Source organism: Misgurnus anguillicaudatus, chromosome 14 (genome assembly GCF_027580225.2).
Source record: "Misgurnus anguillicaudatus chromosome 14, ASM2758022v2, whole genome shotgun sequence".
In the NCBI taxonomy this organism is placed as follows: Eukaryota; Metazoa; Chordata; class Actinopteri; order Cypriniformes; family Cobitidae; genus Misgurnus; species Misgurnus anguillicaudatus.
The window spans coordinates 135,061-154,894 of record NC_073350.2 but is presented as its reverse complement, the minus strand read 5'-3'; the positions used below and the strand labels follow the sequence as shown (position 1 = coordinate 154,894).

The following is a 19,834-nucleotide window of genomic DNA, read 5'->3' as shown; positions in this document are numbered from 1 at the left end:
AATATAATAGTATATAGACTGAAAGAGTTATGTACATTGTGTTTTACATTTTGAGGTAAAGATTATGACATTCTCAGGCAGCCCAGGTGGCTTAGACATTAACCTTTTGTCTTTATGCTCTTCCTGACCAAAGGAGATTGCTAAGCTCCAGACACAACTGTGCTTTTGTCTCTATGATAATGTGAAGGTGTGGGTGATACTGTCCGCTGAGTGGATTAGCACCTAAGCATTTGAATGACACTGTTATCCTGATGAGATAAGGGCTGGGTCCATCCCAGTAACGATCTGATACCTTGACTGAATGTACATGCTTTGTTAAGATTGTCTCCACCCCTATGTATCCCTCCCTCTTGGAAGGTATAAAACTCTACTGTGCTGAGATGTAGTCAGACTTGGATGACTGCAGCTACGCACAGCGAGTCCTCAATAAAGAGAAAACTTCTGTATGAAAGATATCCCAACGTCTCCTGGTCTCTGATTCACCAAGGAAAAAGTTTCCTACAGTTTTGGTGCCGTGACCCGGATAGAGCTTCTCATTTCACCAAAGACCTACAAACATCACTCCAGGCTGATTTCTCCAGATTTGTTTCAACTTTGATTTGGTGAGTGTTACTCTATCCAAAGAACCTGCAAGACCAGTACAAATTGGTTATCCTCTGCGCCGTCAGAGAAGAGTTAACAGACAGCTGTAGGGTTTGGTTAACTAAGGTATCCTCTAAAAATATATTTTAGAGATGAAGGTTATCCTCTGTTTAGGCAGGGAAGATTAGCATCACGTGCTAATATTTGATATCCTCTGTGTAGGCAGGGAAGAATTTGTTATCCTCTGTGTAGGCAGGGAAGATTAGCATCACGTGCTAATATTTGATATCCTCTGTTTCAGCAGGGAAGAATTGGTTATCCTCTGTTTAGGCAGGGAAGATTAGTATCACGTACTAATATTTGGGTTATCCTCTGTTTTAGCAGGGAAGAATTGGTTATCCTCTGTTTAGGCAGGGAAGATTAGTATCACGTACTAATATTTGTGTTGTCCTCTGTTTGAGCAGAGACGAGTTTGTGTTATCCTCTGTTTAGGCAGAGAAGAATTTGTGTTATCCTCTGTTTAGGCAGAGAAGAATTGGTGCTAATCTCTACTTTGTAAGAAGGGTTAACAACAGTGATTATCTGTTTGATAGTAGAAATCAGCAAAAGCAAAAATGGTTAAAAGGCATCCTAGACTGACCCCCACAACTGAAAAAGGTGGCCTCGCAACTCCTTTGTGGTCAGATAGCGAATTCAAATCATTGTTAAGAGAGCAAATAGACGTTATAGTCACTGAGAAAGTTAGACAAGAGCTAACTCAGAAGTATGAAATCCATCCAGACAAGACTTGGTCTGTAGATGAGTGTAAAAGGGTACTAGGAGCATGTATTCGCAAGAACAATGTGAAAGGCATTATCTGCTGCCATAGAGAATTTAGCTTGACACTAGCCACACAACAGCTTCAACGTAACTCAGAGCTAGAGGAACAAAACAAAGAGCTCCGTGCTCGGGTATCCTCTTTGACTAAGAAATTGAACCGTAACAAAGCTGCAGCCAAAACTGATGTGGAAGAAGTTAGTCAACCTGATATGAATTATCCTGACTTACAAACTTTTTTTGAAACAGATGTAGCCATCCAATCAGTAAGTGATGTGCCTGTAAATTCAGTGAAAGTATGTGGCGCTAGAAGAAGATCTCAGGGAATTGAGGGAAGTGAAAGTGTTCATCCCAACTCTTCTGTTGTCCAAGTACAAACAGTTACAAAGGTGTTAGGGCCCAAAGATATAGAGAGATTATCTCAGAACTTACCCTCAGCACGCACAAATTTTTGTGAATTTAGAAGAGCATTGATCAGCAAAATGCGTCTCTACGACATGTCGTTAGCAGAAGTCACACAGCTAATGTCACAAATTCTAACTGAATCCGAATTCAACAGTTATGAGTCTGCTGTTACTTCTGAACTACAACATGCCAGTAAAGGTGATTTGAGAGAAGGTGTTTTGAAAATTCTAAAGAATATCATGGGCCCCAAAATCGACTGGTCCAGAATCACTAACTGTGTACAAAGGAAAGAAGAAACTGTGAGTGAATACACTGAAAGGTTTTGTCAGTCAGCTGTAACTTACAGTGGAATAGTTGATGATCCTGAAAGTGTGCTAGATGACAAGGGACCCCTAGTCCGCATTTGGTCAGACGGTCTTGTAGCCGAATACAGAAAAGCTTTACCCTTCCTAGATCTAACTTGGGCTAACAATACTCTCAGAAGTAACTTAGGCAAATTAGCTACATGGGAAAGAGATGCTGATGTTAAGGCAAAAGTGAGAGTAGCAGCAGCTACATTTAGCACAACAAATCAAGACAACAGATGGCCTAAAAGAGAAGGCAAATGTAACTACTGTGGAAAATTAGGACATTGGGAGAAAGAGTGTAGGAAGAGGTTGCAAGATAGTAGAAGAAATACAATGCATAATTCTGCTCCTTCTCAGCCCGCCTACAACCCTGAAGTTGTTCCGCCAATTTCAACTGAAACTTTAGGACAGCTCGCTCAAGCTCTTCTACGAGCACAGCAAGAACAGGAAAAAAACTAATTGTTGGGGCTGTGAGTAGCTACCTTTCCCCTGTAATCCATCGTAATGACAGAAGAATTTTTGTGAAAGGTAGCATACAAGAGAAAGAGATTGACTTTTTGCTTGATACAGGTGCAGAAATTACAGTAATTCCCACAAAATTAGCTAGAGATTTGAACCTCACGTATGAGAAAACTAAACTTTGTTTAACCGGTGTAATAGGTGAAGATTCTGTTTTGTATGAGACCCAGCCCACTGAGGTACAATTAGGCCCAAAAACTCTGACTACAAAATTACTATGTGCTCCATTAAACACGGGGGCAATTCTAGGCATGGATCTACTGAGGCAAGTTCATCTAACTTTAGACATGTCCTCAGAATCTGCTAGCATAAAATAGCTTCAGCACAAGTTTCAACAAATGAGGCAGCCACACCTGAGTATGCTTTCTTACAGAATCACCCAATTTGGGCTAAAGATAAGGATGATTGCGGGTTCTTGACAGGAGTGGAACCTGTCAAATTGACAGGAACTCCACCTCCTGTTACCAAACAGTATCCAATTAATAAGGAAGCTATACAGGGTATCAAACCTATTGTGGAAAAATTGCTGAAGCAAGGAGTGCTAGTTAAAACCAACAGTCCCTGTAACTCACCTATATGGCCCATCAAGAAATCCAATGGGACATGGAGACTTACCGTAGACTACAGAGTAGCCAATAAACATATTGATAAAATCACCCCCCTAGTAGCAGATCCCTCTACTATTTGTAATGGCTTACCACTAGATTGTAAGGTTTTTTCAGTAATCGATATGTCTAATGGATTCTTTTCTGTACCCTTGCACTCTGACAGCCAGGCTTGGTTAGCTTTTACAGTTGACTTTGAGCAATACCAGTGGACACGCCTTCCACAGGGATTTCAGAACTCACCAACCATATACCATCAGGCTGTCAGGCGTGATTTGTGTGACCCTGAATGTCCAGTAAAACAGTCCACTATGATTCAGTATGTTGATGATATTTTGATTGCCTCAACCGATCATGAGGTACATCAGACTGAATTAGCAGCATTGTTGGACTATTTGCAGAAAAGAGGACACAAATGCAGCTTTCACAAAGCTCAAATAGCTAAAAACCAAGTCACATTTCTGGGTCAAACAATTGGTGCAGGAAAAAGATCCATTACAGATGATAGAACTGCTTCAGTCCAAGCCATACTCCCGCCTACTAACATTAAAACACTCCGATCATTTTTAGGAACAGCAGGCTACTGTAGACCTTGGATTGAAGACTATGCCTCGATTGCTCAGCCACTCTATGACTTGTTGAAAGGCCAGGTTAAAGATTCTGATACTGTCTGTATGGGAGAAATTCACCTCAAAGCTTTCAATGATTTGAAGAGAGCACTATGTCAAGCACCAGCTTTAGGAATTGCACAATCTGATAGGCCCTTTGTGCTTTATGTCCATGAACACTTAGGCTTTATGACTGCATGTCTAATGCAAGATCATGGGGGCAGTTTACGCCCAATTCATTATTACTCTGGTAAACTTGACATAGTAGCTCAAGGTATGGGTCCATGTCTTAGAGCAGTGCAGGCAGTTCATCTAGCTATTCAGGCTTCATCCGGAATGGTGTTAGGACAGACTGTAAATGTAAGATGCCCTCATGCAGTGTCCGCACTAATGAATCAATCAAAAGTCACTTCCATCACCTCCTCTCGTTGGGGAAATTGGTTAATAACCCTCACAGCCCCGAACATTGTTTTACAGCGTGCGCCAGTCACAAACCCATCCTCATGTATGATGTCTGCCATGACTGAAGTTGTTTTAGAGGATGAAGGAGAAATGACTCACGATTGTGTTACGCTTACATACGTACCTACGAGTGAAGTAAAAGAAATTCCCATAGAGAATGCAGAAATTGAGTTGTTTGTCGATGGTTCAGCTCAAGTTATTGAAGGTAACAGACGAGCAGGTTATGCAGTCACTTCCACGACTGAAGTGGTAGCTTCAGGTCGTCTTCCAGATCATTTTTCAGCTCAAGCTGCAGAACTCATAGCCTTAACTAGAGCATGTACTCTAGCTTCAGGATCGGTGGCAAATATCTACACTGATTCCAGGTATGCATTTGGGGTAATTCATGATTTTGGTGTAATTTGGCAAAGTAGACAGTTTTTAACTTCTGCTGGATCCCCCATCAAGCATGCTGGATTAGTGAAAGATCTAATGTTTGCCATGAAACTCCCAAAGAAATTAGCAGTGATAAAAGTGAAAGCACATCTTACAACTAACACTACGGAGGCTAAAGGCAATGCTCTTGCTGATGTAGCTGCTAAACAAGCTTGTTCCTATGCAACTGTACAAGTGTGTTCAGGTAGTACAGCACAGAACACAATGCTGCCTCCCAAATCAATCATTGATCTGTATAAAGACGTTCCTTTGTATGAAGCATGGACATGGTTAGACAAGGGAGCCACAGTGGATTCATCTGGCTGCTGGACCAGAGGGGGAAAGTATGTCGCTCCCGAATCACTGCTGCCATATTTGGCTCAACAAATACACAATTTGGGTCACAGCGGTCCAGCAACGATGAATCACAGGTTCTCAAATCAATGGTGGAATCCAAAATTCAGAAATGTAGCCACTGAAATAGTCAAGAGATGTGTTACATGTCAGAAAAATAATGATGTGCCAGCAGCAGCTACAGCAGCAACACATACTCCAGCCCCACCGGGACCATTTCGTCATTTGCAAGTTGATTACATATCATTGCCTCCTTGTAAGGGAAAAACTGATGTTTTGGTAGTATTAGACAAGTTCTCAAGATGGATAGAAACGTATCCAACAGGGCGTGCTACAGCTGCACATACTGCTAAATGTCTTGTCAACGATTTCATTCCCAGATGGGGATTACCAGATTGCATTGACTCAGATCAAGGTACACATTTCACAGGACAGGTAGTCAAGGAAGTGTCTAAAATGTTAAAGATTAAGTGGAATCTTCACTGCCCATACAGGCCACAAGCATCAGGACAGGTTGAAAGAGCAAACAAAACAATTAAAGCCAGGCTAAGCAAAATGCATCAGGAAGGAGTACCATGGGTTGAAGCGCTGCCAGCGGTACTGTGTAGTATGAGAGCTTCACCTAACAGATCAGTAGGACTGAGCCCTCATGAGATTATTACTGGACGCCCAATGCAGATGCCAGGTGTGATTGATCTTAGAAATGCTGATGTACACATTGCCTCAGATGCCCTGATCACTTACTGTGAAAACCTCACAAAAGCAGTACAGAGTGCCAGAGAGAGAGTTGAATTGTGTTGGCAGACTCCACCAGAAGGTGGACACACAATCATCCCAGGTCAGTGGGTCATGATAAAGTCATTCAGAAACAAGCCGTTAGAGCCTAAGTGGCACGGACCACACCAAGTGATGTTGATTACAGCAGCTGCAGTATTGTGTCAGGGAAGGAAAACCTGGACTCATGTGTCACACTGTAAAGTTGTTCCCCCACCTACAGGGATAGGATAGGACACACGGACCAGTGAGGAGCCCAGGGAAGAACCGAATGCAATAGGCTTCGGGGGCCAACCCTGCGGTGAAGACTCCCTCATAGGCCCTCCCCATTCCACTAGTCCATCCTTACCTCACTGTCCTTTAGGTGTCACAGGAATTAAGAAATAGGGAAAGAAGGAACAACAATACACTCAGATTGAACAAAGGATACAACACTTGTATACAAATGTTACAATTTCGTTTTACAACAAATACTGCTTTTTCGTCTTTTGTTTTTTTCTTACTTTGTGCAGATATCACTTGATGGCTGTCCCAAGACCCATACACACCAGTCTCCTTAACTACGTATGAAGCCACAAACTCTGAAGACACTGACACCCACTGCCAAGCCAACGGTTACGAAAAAAAAAAAAAAAAAAAAATACACAACGCAGAGAATCAAATACGGGAACTTCAGTCATCCATCAACATGATCAAGATTGCAGTACTAGTAATCATCATGGATATCGCACATGGACATCATATAGACTCCAGAAACAACATATTCTTAGAGCTGATGAATATGTCAAGAAATGCCTTGTTTGCTGGAAAGAATGTTTGCATGCCACACCCGCCTTCAGTAGGAGCAGGAATCCCATGGGTGGCACATCCCATCTCCCACTGTGACACGTGTACCATATTTGAAGTTCAGGCCAGTGGAAGATACAACAAAAGTACGTGTCACAACATGACATCTCCTCAAGCTTCTCCATGTTGCGTTCCTGGACTACCATCCTGCAACCTAACTTCAGCTACTCCCATAATGACAGATCTACTCTTGCCAATGATTTTTCCCTGGTGCGTGGAAAACAATGTTCCAGCCTCAACGCCACTGGGTGAAATTCCTCGTGAACATTGCAGCCTTGTGGTAAAAATGAGAAGAGAATCCCACATTGACATTTCTCCATCAGAAGGGAGAGAGGAAAATGACTTAGAAAAATGTCTCCACAAGACATCATATCTCCCAAAACTCTTCACAATAAATCAGTGGTGTATGATTCCTCCACCAACTGACACATTTTGGTTATGTGGAACTTCTGTCTATAACATCCTACCCAGCCAATTCAATGGCAGGTGCACCCTGGTTTATGTTTTACCTGCTATCAGAGAAAATACACACTCCACCACAAGATCTCTGAATCTACACAGTTCAGCCCCTACCATGAACAAAGAAGATGGCTGCATTGCAGGACTCACTTGTGCACAAACATGGTGGTCAAGAACTCTTGGAGCATTAATCCCGTCTTATGGTGTCATGCAAGCCCTCGATCAAATCAGAAGCTTGTCAAATTCTGTACAGAAACTGGCCAATGATACAGCATTTGCCCTGGGTAACATCACAGACACTCTTGCTTCACACAAGATAATGATCTTACAGAACAGAGTGGCCTTGGATTACATTCTTGCAATGCAAGGGGGAGCCTGCACCGTTATCGGCCCCGAGTGCTGCACCGGGTTATTGGATCCGACAGAGGACTTAAACAAAATCCAACAAGACATTCTTGACCTTTCAGCAAAATTACACCAGATGACTGAAGACAATTCTTCATGGTTCGGAAACCTGTTCGGTAAACCCTGGCTGTGGATTAAGGACATAGCAATACTACTATTGTTTTCCCTACTGGTGTACTATATATGCATCCACAGTATCAAGTGTTTAATTCAACAAACAACCCATGCCCATCAAAAGGAAATGACAGTTTCAACCAAGAAAGAATATTACCCGTAAGAACTTCACGGACTCTGGCTGCATGCTTGTTTCTGTGTCAGCATGCAGTTCTTCACTACAGACAATCAACACAGAACAAGTACCTGTAGCAATCACAGGTTACAAGAATGAACTTTTAAGTGTCTTAAATAGTTTTTTTTGTGTGTGTGTGAGAGTTATTAGAACTCTCAAAGGGGGAACTGTAGGATTACAAATTTATAAAATGCTATATCTAGGTCCCAATATAATAGTATATAGACTGAAAGAGTTATGTACATTGTGTTTTACATTTTGAGGTAAAGATTATGACATTCTCAGGCAGCCCAGGTGGCTTAGACATTAACCTTTTGTCTTTATGCTCTTCCTGACCATTGTTGAAAGGTGCCAAGTTAAAGGAGATTGCTAAGCTCCAGACACAACTGTGCTTTTGTCTCTATGATAATGTGAAGGTGTGGGTGATACTGTCCGCTGAGTGGATTAGCACCTAAGCATTTGAATGACACTGTTATGCTGATGAGATAAGGGCTGGGTCCATCCCAGTAACGATCTGATACCTTGACTGAATGTACATGCTTTGTTAAGATTGTCTCCACCCCTATGTATCCCTCCCTCTTGGAAGGTATAAAACTCTACTGTGCTGAGATGTAGTCAGACTTGGATGACTGCAGCTACGCACAGCGAGTCCTCAATAAAGAGAAAACTTCTGTATGAAAGATATCCCAACGTCTCCTGGTCTCTGATTCACCAAGGAAAAAGTTTCCTACAGTTGCTTTAACTTACATTTCAGGATGAATTTGGAAAAGCTATATTGAACTATAAGGTGTAAGTTCAAAACAAACCCCAGATTTTAATACTAATCCTTATGAAAAATGATTTAAATCAGTACTGGTAAACATGGCTATGAATGGTTTTAAAGGGGGGGGGGGGGGTTAATGGTATTTCAAGCATTCTGACTTATTAACACAGTTATAGAGTTGTTTCCTCATGCTAAACGTAGGCAAAGTGTCAAAAATGCAGTTGGGCGTGTTTCAGAGTATTTCTGTGCCGAATGCACTTCGCCAGGGTTCATACAAGTTTCGGCTAGTTTTTTTCGATTACGGTTCTAACTGACATTTCAGGGGTTTTCGATACGTATCACTTCTTTATATGGGCTTCCGCTGGAAAACTTCCCCCGGAAAACCCCGCCCAGCCGTCAGTCAGCGGGAGACGCTAGAGCTTGCTAACAACTTATCACGCCACTCAGCTTTGTTTATTTTCAAAACTCAATGGCACAACAAGAAGTGTGTTTTTTGATGTAAGGAGAAGACATCCAGCCTTATGGAAACAATGGATATAGTTTATTATCCGGATTAGCAGCGGAGTTTTGCGTGTGTGTTTGATGCGGTGGATTTTCAGAACCGGGTCATGACGAGTTACACGTGGTAAGTAAGACTTCTGTCTTATGTTGGAAATAGGCACGTGTATATTATATAAATGACACGAACATGTAGTGAATCATAAGTTAAACAGTGTTGTATAGTGTTGCATTACTCGTACTCGCTCCTCCCGTGTTATAACTCCTCCTTCTTCATTTTTTCGTACGTTATCGGAAAGATTCGTTAAAGCTAATCTTTCTTTTATAAATCTGATTAAACTAAAGACTCTTCAGAGATATAAAGGATGTCATACTACTCTATAGGTACTCCAGATTGATATCAGAAATGCAGAAACAGCGTGTGTTACGTGAGCTTTAATATAATTGTTGTACCTTTTTATAGAATACATAAAAATATTGTCCAGGTTGAAGTCTCATAATCTAATGACGAGATTAGAGGCATTAAAGTTTGATTTCAATAATTGATTTCAATATTTGACACCACCCTACTCTGTCAATTTTACTGATATCGACTCACAAATGATTCCTTAAATTAATTATTGATATTAAAACATGTATATAAACCATCAGACCTTCTCCTTCTGCTGGTTGGTCTGACACATGCTGTCCTGCAGGTCCTGCAGCTGTTTGAGTAAAACCTGGATCTCTGCCTCCACCTGACCTGCACACTGCACCCGCATCTGGAGCTCCACTAGCCTTTCATCAGCCAGGTCCTATCACATACACAACAGCAGACAGTCAACAAACCAAATCATTACTACTAGAAATCAGTCTGGGGTTAGAAGCAATGGTTGGCTTACTGTGCTTCAGCACTTGCATTAACTAAAACTTTTTTGCCATGTAAGTCATACATACTTTTGACATCTTGATGTTTTTCACAGTCTCTTTCATCCTTTCCATCTCATTTCGAAGTTCTTCAGGTGACTCCACAATCTGAGACTTGAGCTTGACAATCTCATCTTTCAGTGTTGCCACTTCCACTCTCCTTTGACTCTGTAGAGTGCAGAACACATGTGTAGTCATTTAAAAAAAATGCCTGTGCCACAATATATGCATGAAATACTATTGTGCTGTGTGCATACTTTGTTGGAAAATGATGATGACGGATGATTATACATTCCATGTCAACATGTTTCTTCTATAACGTTAGGAATTAAAGTGTGCATGCCTCGATGCACACTACAAAACTATCACTTTGCAATGACCCTCCCTTATAGATCAAATAAATAGATAAAGTCGAAAAGAAATCAGTTTTTTTTAAGGACAACATTCCAGGATGTCTCATTTTAATATCCTTTATTGGACCATAGTTTATAGTTTCAACACAGCTTCAAAAGGCTTCAAGCGATCTTTTAAACCACAACTTCATGTAACGCACCAGCGCGAACTTACAGATCATGTTATCACGTCGAAAGGTCACGTATGACATATGCTAAACTACCACCACAATGTTTACAAGTGTGGAGAAAGAGGACCATTCCAACATTGTTGTTTGTGTAATGATACTAATTAATGTCTTTGTGTCAGTTTATTGTTTAAAATGGTCCGCAAATGTGCATTTCACATGAGAGATGCACGTGCTTTCAACCCAAGGTCGCGTTGGCGTGTCACACTGCTAGTGCAAAACGAGAGGTTGTGAAATTGTCTAAAATGACTATTGTTTACTACATAAGACCCTTATGCCTTGTTTTTTATCGTTTAGAGCCCTTTGAAGCTGCGTCGAAACTGCAATTTAAAACGGCAATGAAACTACACTGTTGGAGTCCAATGAAGTCTATTAAAGGTTCTCTTAGCGAATTCACGCGTTTTAGACCATAAAACATTTTTTGTTACATACAGCAAACATCGTCTCACTATCTGCTTGCTTCCTGTCCGCTGATCAAACTGTAAAAAAACGCGATCTGTGTAGACAGCCCAGCCTCCACAAACTGCAATAATAACAAACTGGCCAAACCTAACACCAGAAACCATAACAAAGTATTCTAACCAATAAACGGCAAGAAGGATTTGGGGGTTGGGTTTGGGCGCGTTCATGAAAGCACGGAAAGGAGGGGGAGGAGTTAACTACGCTCAGTTTGTTTTAAATAAACACATTTCAAAAATCAACCCACAGATTCGCTTAGAATGCCTTTAAATTAAGAAAAATCCTGGAATGTTAAAAAAAAAAAAACTACAGTGAGTAAAAAAAGTATTTAAACACCCTGCCATTTTGCAAGTTCTCCCACTTAGAAATCATGGAACGTTCTGAAATGTGTTTGCAATTACAGAGGTCAAACGTTTCCTGTAGTTTTGCACACACTGCAGGAGGGATTTTGGCCCACTCCTCTACACAGAACTTCTCTAGATCAGTCAGGTTTCTGGCCTGTCACTGAGAAACACAGAGTATGAGCTCCCTCCGAAGATTCTCTATTGGGTTTAGGTCTGGAGACTGGCTAGGTCACGCCAGAACCTTGATATGCTTCTTACCGAGCCACTCCTTGGTTATCCTGGCTGTGTGCTTCCAGTCATTGTCATGTTGGAAGACCCAGCCTTGACCCATTTTCAATGCTGTAACTGAGGGAAGGAGGTTGTTCCCCAAAATCTCACAATACATGGCTCCGGTGATCCTTTCCTTATTCCAGTGCAGTCACCCTGTCCCATGTGCAAAAAAACACCCCCAAAGCATGATGCTACCACCCCCATGCTTCACAGTAGGGATGGAACTCATCATTCTTTTTACCAAAAAGTTATTTTTTGGTCTCATCTGACCACATGACTTTCTCCCATGACTCCTCTGGATCATCCAAATGGTCATAGGCAAACTTAAGACGGGCTTGAACATGTGCTGGTTTAAGCAGGGGAACCTTTCGTGCCATGCATGATTTCAAACCATGACGTCTTAGTGCATTACCAACAGTAACCTTGGAAACGGTGGTCCCAGCTCTTTTAAGGTCATTGACCAGCTCCTTCCGTGTAGTTCTAGGCTGATTTCTCACCTTTCTTAGGATCATCGAGACCCCATAAGGTAAGTTCTTGCATGAAGCCCCAGTCCAAGGGAGATTGAAAGTCAAGTTTAGCTCCTTCCATTTTCTAATGATTGCTCCAACAGTGGACCTTTTTTCACCAAGCTGCTTGGCAATTTCCCCGTAGCCCTTTTAAGCCTTGTGGAGGTGTACAAATTTGTCTCTAGTGTCTTTGGAGAGCTCTTTGGTCTTGGCCATGCAGTAGTTGGATTCTTACTGATTGTATGGGGTGGACACGTGTCTTTAGCCAGCTAACGACCTCAAACATGTGCATCTAATTTAGGATAATAAATGGAGTGGAAGTGGACATTTTATTGGCAGACTAACAAGTCTTTGAGGGTCAGAATTCTAGCTGATAGACAGGTGTTCAAATACTTATTTGCAGCTGTATCATACAAATAAATAGATTTTTATGAAAGTGGAATCTTCCTTTATAAAAGTTTTGTAAACCAACTCGCAACTACACTTTGTAAACAATCCTTCATGAAGTTAAATTTCATTAATATGGACTTTGAGGCGCGCACATGCACACACACACAGTAAAACAAAAGTATGCAACTTATATTAGTAATTGTAGTGAAACTGTTTTTGACGCAATACTCAGTATTCCAGACAACACGCTACATTAAAAAGGCACTTCAGACATTACAAATTTTGAGCCAGAAAACCCAAATGGTCCACATCATTTGGTTTGAGCCCTGCGGCACGTAACAATGTTGCCACCAGTGCTAAACACCCTCTTAAATGGACCACTGGTGGCAGGGATACACAAATACTGGTAAGATAGCTTTGCAATGCAGGGGAAAACAGCCTGATGGCATCTCCACTACTCCAAAGGGTCTGCATCACTGTCAACCTTCTGTGGTCTGTAAATAGGTTATCAGCTCCATTTTTAATGCTTTCCCTCAGAGTGTTTGTCTCTACCATAGCACATGCTGTTGGTGCTTTGCCTTTTAAAATAGCTGGACAAACTAGTCTTTCATCTTTTTACCTCAGGAGGAGGAACAACAGGCTCTGCTGCAGTAGCAGTCCTTGAGAGTGTCTCTACTTGTTGATCCTTTTGCAAATTTATTTCTTTGACTGTGCTGGATGTAACCGGTTCCATATTTTCTCTCAATGTAGGTGGTTTGGAACCGAGATAAAGTCGTCGCAATGTCAAGCAGGTCATCTGTGACCTGATCGGAATATTTCTCATTCAAGTAAGCTAGAATGTTTCTCTTCACATCCTTCGTCAGCTGAGTATAGTTCTTCTCCTCAGCATCTTGGTGAAGCAGTCTCTCAACAGTAGCTAGTGGGAAAATGTGTTTGGCTAGGTGTATAGTGATTGAGTGTGTATTCTCATTCCACCGCTTGCTTTTCTTTTGGTAAGCAGTCCCTCTTGAAACGCATCTTTAAGTGACATCGGACTCGACTTTCTTTTGCTTTTCTAGTGTAACCGGCTGATGTGTAGTGCGATGATCATAGGTTCACGCATTCTTGGTATTCCACTGCATGTATGCAGCTAAGGTGGATGAGCAAATTTTCTCGTGTTGCCGTCTCTGGAGATAATTTTAGCCTGACAACATTTGCATAAAATAACGGTTTGGACGATGTCAGATTTTTTTAAACCAAAATACTTACTCCCTTTTTTGGCACAAGTTCTTCTGTGTCATTACGTTCTACAGCTTTAGAACTTTAAACAGTGCATGCCGCGTTCCAGACGTTGTTTACAGTTTAAACTTTAAAGGCATTCACAGTAATGTGGTATATAAAAAAAAAAAATCATATAATAGAAAGAGAGAGACTGTTGTTCAGCTTCCCAAATAACTCAGCATTATAGGAACAATAGATGCAGTTTGTTCATACAGGGTATAAGTGGAGTTCAGGCATGAAAACGGGTCAGGGGTGAAAAAGGTGAGAAGGGTGCTCAGGGGCGATGTGGCCTCTGATGGGGCCGGGAGGGGTGAGGATCCCCCTCCAGAATAAATATTATGGCCTCATTAGGGGACATGCTGTAAGTTAACTTATTTATTCTTCAGGCATGTGATTGGCAAGGACAAAAAAGAAGGAAGGAACTCAACATCCCTCCACGTGCGCAGAAACAAAATGCACACCATTACACACAAAAAATACATTATAACCATCATTTCAAATTTTTAATTCTAACGGACAATTTAGATTTCAAATTTAAACATTTGACTAATAACTGAAACCATGTAATTAAATGGGTTGATAAATGTGGAAAGCTGTAACAAGTAGCATTCCCGTACTATTTTAAATCTGCAATAATTTTATTTTACCATAATCTGACCATCAGTCGCAAGGCCATACAATTTTAAGTTGGCCTTGCAAAAGGGTGGACCTGAAGGCCTACATCTAATTTGAAATGAATTAATTTTACAATATAGTACTGGTTAAATGAATTACATTTTGGTCTTTGAGTCATGGGTTAAATAATTTTCAGATAAGCAAAAAAGTAATGTGGAAAAAATAAAAACAAATCAAGAAATTACAAGCATATAAAATCGAAAAGAACAAAGTTACAAATAAAGTAAGATCTAACAGTATTGATTAGGTAAAAAAAAACTATCAAATTAACATAACACTGGTTTTCATTCTATAAATTAAATATAATTTATCTTTTTAAAGCTATAAAAGTGATTTTCCTTTTGTCTTATGTAGTTTCATTGACATAATGACTCAAACATAAGCATTTCTTATAAGAGGAACTGTCCCTTTAACACCAGTGGAGAAGCGCTGATCTAATACACTGATACATATAATCAACTGCTCACTTAAAATAAACGATTGTTTTTATGAGAAAACTTGCAGAGACTGTGGTATTACAATATAGTTTGTGCGTATATCTCCTGTCAAGCACAAATAAATTATGCGTTTGCGTGATTTTTGAAACGCGCGTGGGCTTTGGAGTTTGTGCGTATATGCTCCCCGAAAACAGTTCACTTTAGCATCTTTGTCGATCAAATAGTCTAAAATTGCTTAAAGATGACATGGAATGATTGAACGAGGTATTTATCCTTGTTCTGTGATGTGACATGTAGACAATTTTTTTGTTTGGGTCTGTAATGCCTTAGAAGCTTCCTAAAACCTTTCTCAGATAGCTCTATTAGGGTGGGGGATTTTAAACAAGTGGTTTGCACCTATTTGGCTCCCCCTACTGGCTTAACTTGCAATCTCATTACTGATTGGCTGACTTTGCTGCGACTCAAAAATGTAGCCAATTATTTTAAAGTGGAGGGGCAGTGAGATGCCTGTGATGTCATAAGCCTCAGTTTTTCAGATTGGGCCGTTTTCTGGCTGACATTTCTAAAAGAGGAATTCTATGAGACTGAGATGTTTAGCATGTCTAGCACTTTTTGTATGTTCGTGAATGCGGGTAGACCACAATTATTCAACAAAGACAAGGTAAAAATGATTTTTCATTCTCTGTCCCCTTTAAATGTTACTGTAAACAGTAAACTTTCTTATTAATAGTATTGATAACAGTATGTTCTTATTACAGCATTTCATGCAATATTTTGCCGTTTCACCATATTTACATTTAAGAACTTACAGCCGTAGACTAGACCAATGTGACTTACAAGCAAGGAGTATGCCCATCATTCGTTCCAATCCATTCCAATAAAAATCTTTCAGGTCACTTTGCAATGTCAGGCTGTGTATACATGTTGTTTTAATTGATTGACACCTTAGAATTCAGTTATAGTTTTACAGCGTTTTGTGTTGACTTTACGTCCCGAAGGCAGTCGCTATATACATCTTCAACAAGCATGTATGATGAAGAACATAGAAAAACGGATGACATCACAGTAGCGCGAGAGCCGCTCGAAAGCAGACTTCCTTATGACTTCTCGATTCACTCTCATGATACTTTGATGTCACATGACTGTTGGTTTTTGCAGCGCAGCATGAACTCAAACAAATCTAATGTCTGCCATTCATTTTGGATGACCGTGAAGGGCGTGTCTACAAACAACGCGCGCACACCCCCTCCCCCCCAAAATGTTTTCTTATCGAATCTACACGATTCACGTGGGTCACCTTATTTGGCTTCAAAAAGGCAAATTTCGCCGAAAGGCGAGGGATTTTCATGCCTGGTGCAAGTGTGTTTGTTTAATGACGGAGTTTGTTGAAATGGGGCGGCCCCAGTGATAAAACAACTGGGTCACGAGTCGCCAAGTAAAACTGCATCAAATCTCTGTTTTGTTGGCAGGCCACACAAAAGTGCATATAATATAAACAACACAAACATGCAGTGAATCATAAGTTATACAGAGATAATGGGATAACGTTTTGTGTGTGTGTGTGTTGCATACTCGTGCGTCACTCCACACATGGCACGCCTGCAGGAGGCTCAGCTTTTTTTGGAAAGTAGCAGTACAGCAGATCTGTCTTTTAGAGATCTGATTAAACTAAAGACTCTTTGGATAAATAAAGAATCCAGTACTACTCTATAGGTACTCAAGACTAATGTGAGATTAACACAAACAGTGTGTGTTATGTGACCTTTAAAGTCTAATAAACATATGTACTGATACATACCAGTTTCTGCGATATTTCAGCAATTTCTGTCTTGCACTGTGCAACCTTTTCATTCATTGCACTCTAAAAAAAAAAAGACCACAATCAAATAAAGAAAGAATCAGACATGAAAAAACCAAACATTACCTGTGACAAACATACAGCTGCAGGAAAGAGGTCTGAGTGAATTTATGGTCCAGGTATATTTTCTTGCTTTAGGACAAAAAAACATGCAGTGGCATAAACACAGTAAGGGCAAACTCAAACTCAAACTAAGCCAGTGCACCTTTTTTCATTCAAAGGCGCCTGCAACTGCCATGAACGGTTTTGTTGTGACTGGCCCCTAACTGCAGCCCTCTACTACCTGGATATAGACGGTTTCATCGGACGCACGTGATACACGTCTGGATCCGAACCTTACTTCCGGTTTCGTTTTTTTTAATGGTCTGACTGTAGTTGCTAAACTGATCTCTTGAACAAATGCCACGTCAAAAATAACAAATGGTTTTGGTTTCCTAGTTAATCTATGTGTTTTTTTTTTACTTATTATATAAATAAACTACGCTTAAAGAACTTTGTTGTTATTTATTATTAGCAGAGTTTACCGGAAGTTACGCGAGGACCGCGACAGCTGCTTGTTTATGTTGTTACTGCTGAAACCGTCTATATGACATCAATATAAGAGTTTTTGACTAAACTCCGTCCACAGGAATACGCCAGTCGCCAGCTAAGCTCAAACATCTCTGGCTAAGCCAAGCTGCTGTCGAATCACAACAAACTTAACCAACTACAAACTCAGAACATGTTACTAGGCCTACACGATATTGAGAAAATATGCGTTATGCGATGCTGCTGTTGAATATTGATAACGGTATGTCTTACAATACGACTTCCCTAGAAAAACGCTATTTTTATTTGCTTTTATTCATTCAGATACGCAATTATCATACTGAAATAAATACATATTATTCTGATGTAATTAAATCTAATTCAAGCAAAAAATATACATTTCAGATGTACTATTCTGTTTAGGCACAAGTAGTTACTGTCGTTTTCCCCGCTCGTCTCAACTTCTGCCATATTTATTTTCCACTGGCTGCTTTGAGCCGCTAGGTTCACCTTTGCGCCTGCCGTCTAACCAATAGTTTAACAGTATAAGACCTACTAGGCGGCTATTTAGTAAGCAGTGTTTCCCACAGATCTGAAATGTACTTGTGGTGGTAGACGATGAAAAAAGGCAATCATTACCCTCAGGGTCTTTGCTAGATATAAAGCTCTACTAGGGCACAGGCCCCCCATTTTATTTTGTACTTTTTTCTTGAAAGCCTGCAGTGTGCAACACTTCTATACAATTTTCATTTGCTTAACCCACTATTCTAACACTGCAACAAGTACTGGGAAATAAATATTTTTAAATACATGTTTATAAGTATAAGTATCTTCATATGCTTAACATTATATAAACATGTTTGGAGGCATAAAATGTTTGAAAATTATGACAGCAGAGAAAATATTTTGATGCACATTTGCATTTTACATAATGATTAATGACTTTTTTACAAAAATATTTTTTATTTTATGACTGCTACTAAAATTATCCATCTTCGTTACTGCTAACTGTTTATGTAATGTCCTACAGCTAGTGAACTAAATATTAATTTTATTTCTGAAAATACAAAACAGTATACAGTGTTTCCCCTACCATTATACAAGAGGGGCGCCCTGCCCTCCTAACTGCTCGACCCGCCCCCCTTGAAGATCAAGTATATTTTATTTGATTTTCTTTATAGCGCCAGATAACAATTTGTTATTTTATTAAACAAACAAAATAGCACTCAAGCAGTGCTGGGTAAGTTACTCAAAAAAAGTAATTAATTACTAGTTACTAATTACATCTTCAATCATGTAATTAGATTACTTCACAAATTACTCTCTTCAAAAAGTATTTAATTACTTATTACTTATTACTTTCTAAATCCTATTAGTACATGATACAAGAATTGAAATGGCTCGAAAAAATTATATATAAAAGTACATCAATTATTCTGGTCCCACTTTAGGGTCCAATTCTCTCTATTAACTAACTTTTAACTACTTTTGCCTCAGTATACTCCAACTACTGCTTATTAATAATAAAGAAGTTGATCATTTTAAGTACTGGTAGAAATGGGGAGGGTTAAGGATGTAGAATAAGGTTTTGCAGAATCAGGCATTAATATGTGCTTTTAAGTATTAATAAACAGCCAACATCACATTAATATCAATGCTAATAATCAACCAGTTTATAATGAGAAGTGTAAACTAAAACCATGTTAAATCCACTATTGTATTATAGTATTTAGTTACATCAGAAGTAACTGTAATTAGATTACAAGAAAAATAAGAGTAATCCCTTACTTTACTTTTTCAAGGAAAAAGTAAATTAACTTCAGTAACGAATTACTTAGTAACTAGTTACACCCAACACTGCCCTCAAGTAATATGTTATTTATCTTATTTCTACGATGGCATGTCTTTTTGTCTGTGTTTGCGCGTTTAAAATTATCCAATTGAGTGCGCACATTTATATTTTACTGTTCGGCTTAATTGACTGAATGCGCGCTCTGTCATGTTGCGTGCAGCGCACGCCTCATAACTGAAAAGGTGACGTGTTTTCCCACACACGCGCGCATTCTCTCCCTCTCTATCATGCTGTACAGTAGTTATATGCTATAACTCTGTGTAACAGTAACAGTGTATGCTGTCATATTTCTGAATTTGCATCGATTTGTCTGCGCTATTAGGCTACGCGACCAGGGCTTGACAGGTAAGACAGCCAATCCCACTAGCCACTTTGGCTGGTTGAATATTTTTTTAATTGTAGTTTTCTTAAAAGTTATGCGAAATTATAAACAATGCGCAATGACACTGCGACAACTCCCATGAGCGTTCCCTGCACCCAGCGCAACGTACAGAGACGTGCGCACGATGCAGCGGAGGCTCGCGTTGCGGACCAAGCGCCAACGTTTTACCAGAGAGAGCGCAAAAGCTGATGGATTTGCGAATGCACGGGACGCAGTCTGAGCGCATACACGCACACTTTGG

General features: G+C 40.1%; 1 protein-coding gene across 2 annotated transcripts in view; it reads right to left on the bottom strand.

Annotated features, from left to right (window-relative positions):
- Positions 1–19,834, bottom strand: part of LOC129427936 (kinetochore protein Nuf2) — a 54,886-nt gene that overhangs the window by 19,726 nt on the left and 15,326 nt on the right. For both annotated transcript variants that reach the window (XM_073875725.1, XM_073875724.1), the window contains exons 9-11: positions 16,772–16,834; positions 10,083–10,220; positions 9,800–9,940 (exon numbers count right to left, since the gene is read on the bottom strand). In XM_073875725.1, coding sequence (XP_073731826.1) covers positions 9,800–9,940; positions 10,083–10,220; positions 16,772–16,834 — 342 coding nt within the window. The remainder of the gene's footprint in view (positions 1–9,799; positions 9,941–10,082; positions 10,221–16,771; positions 16,835–19,834) is intronic.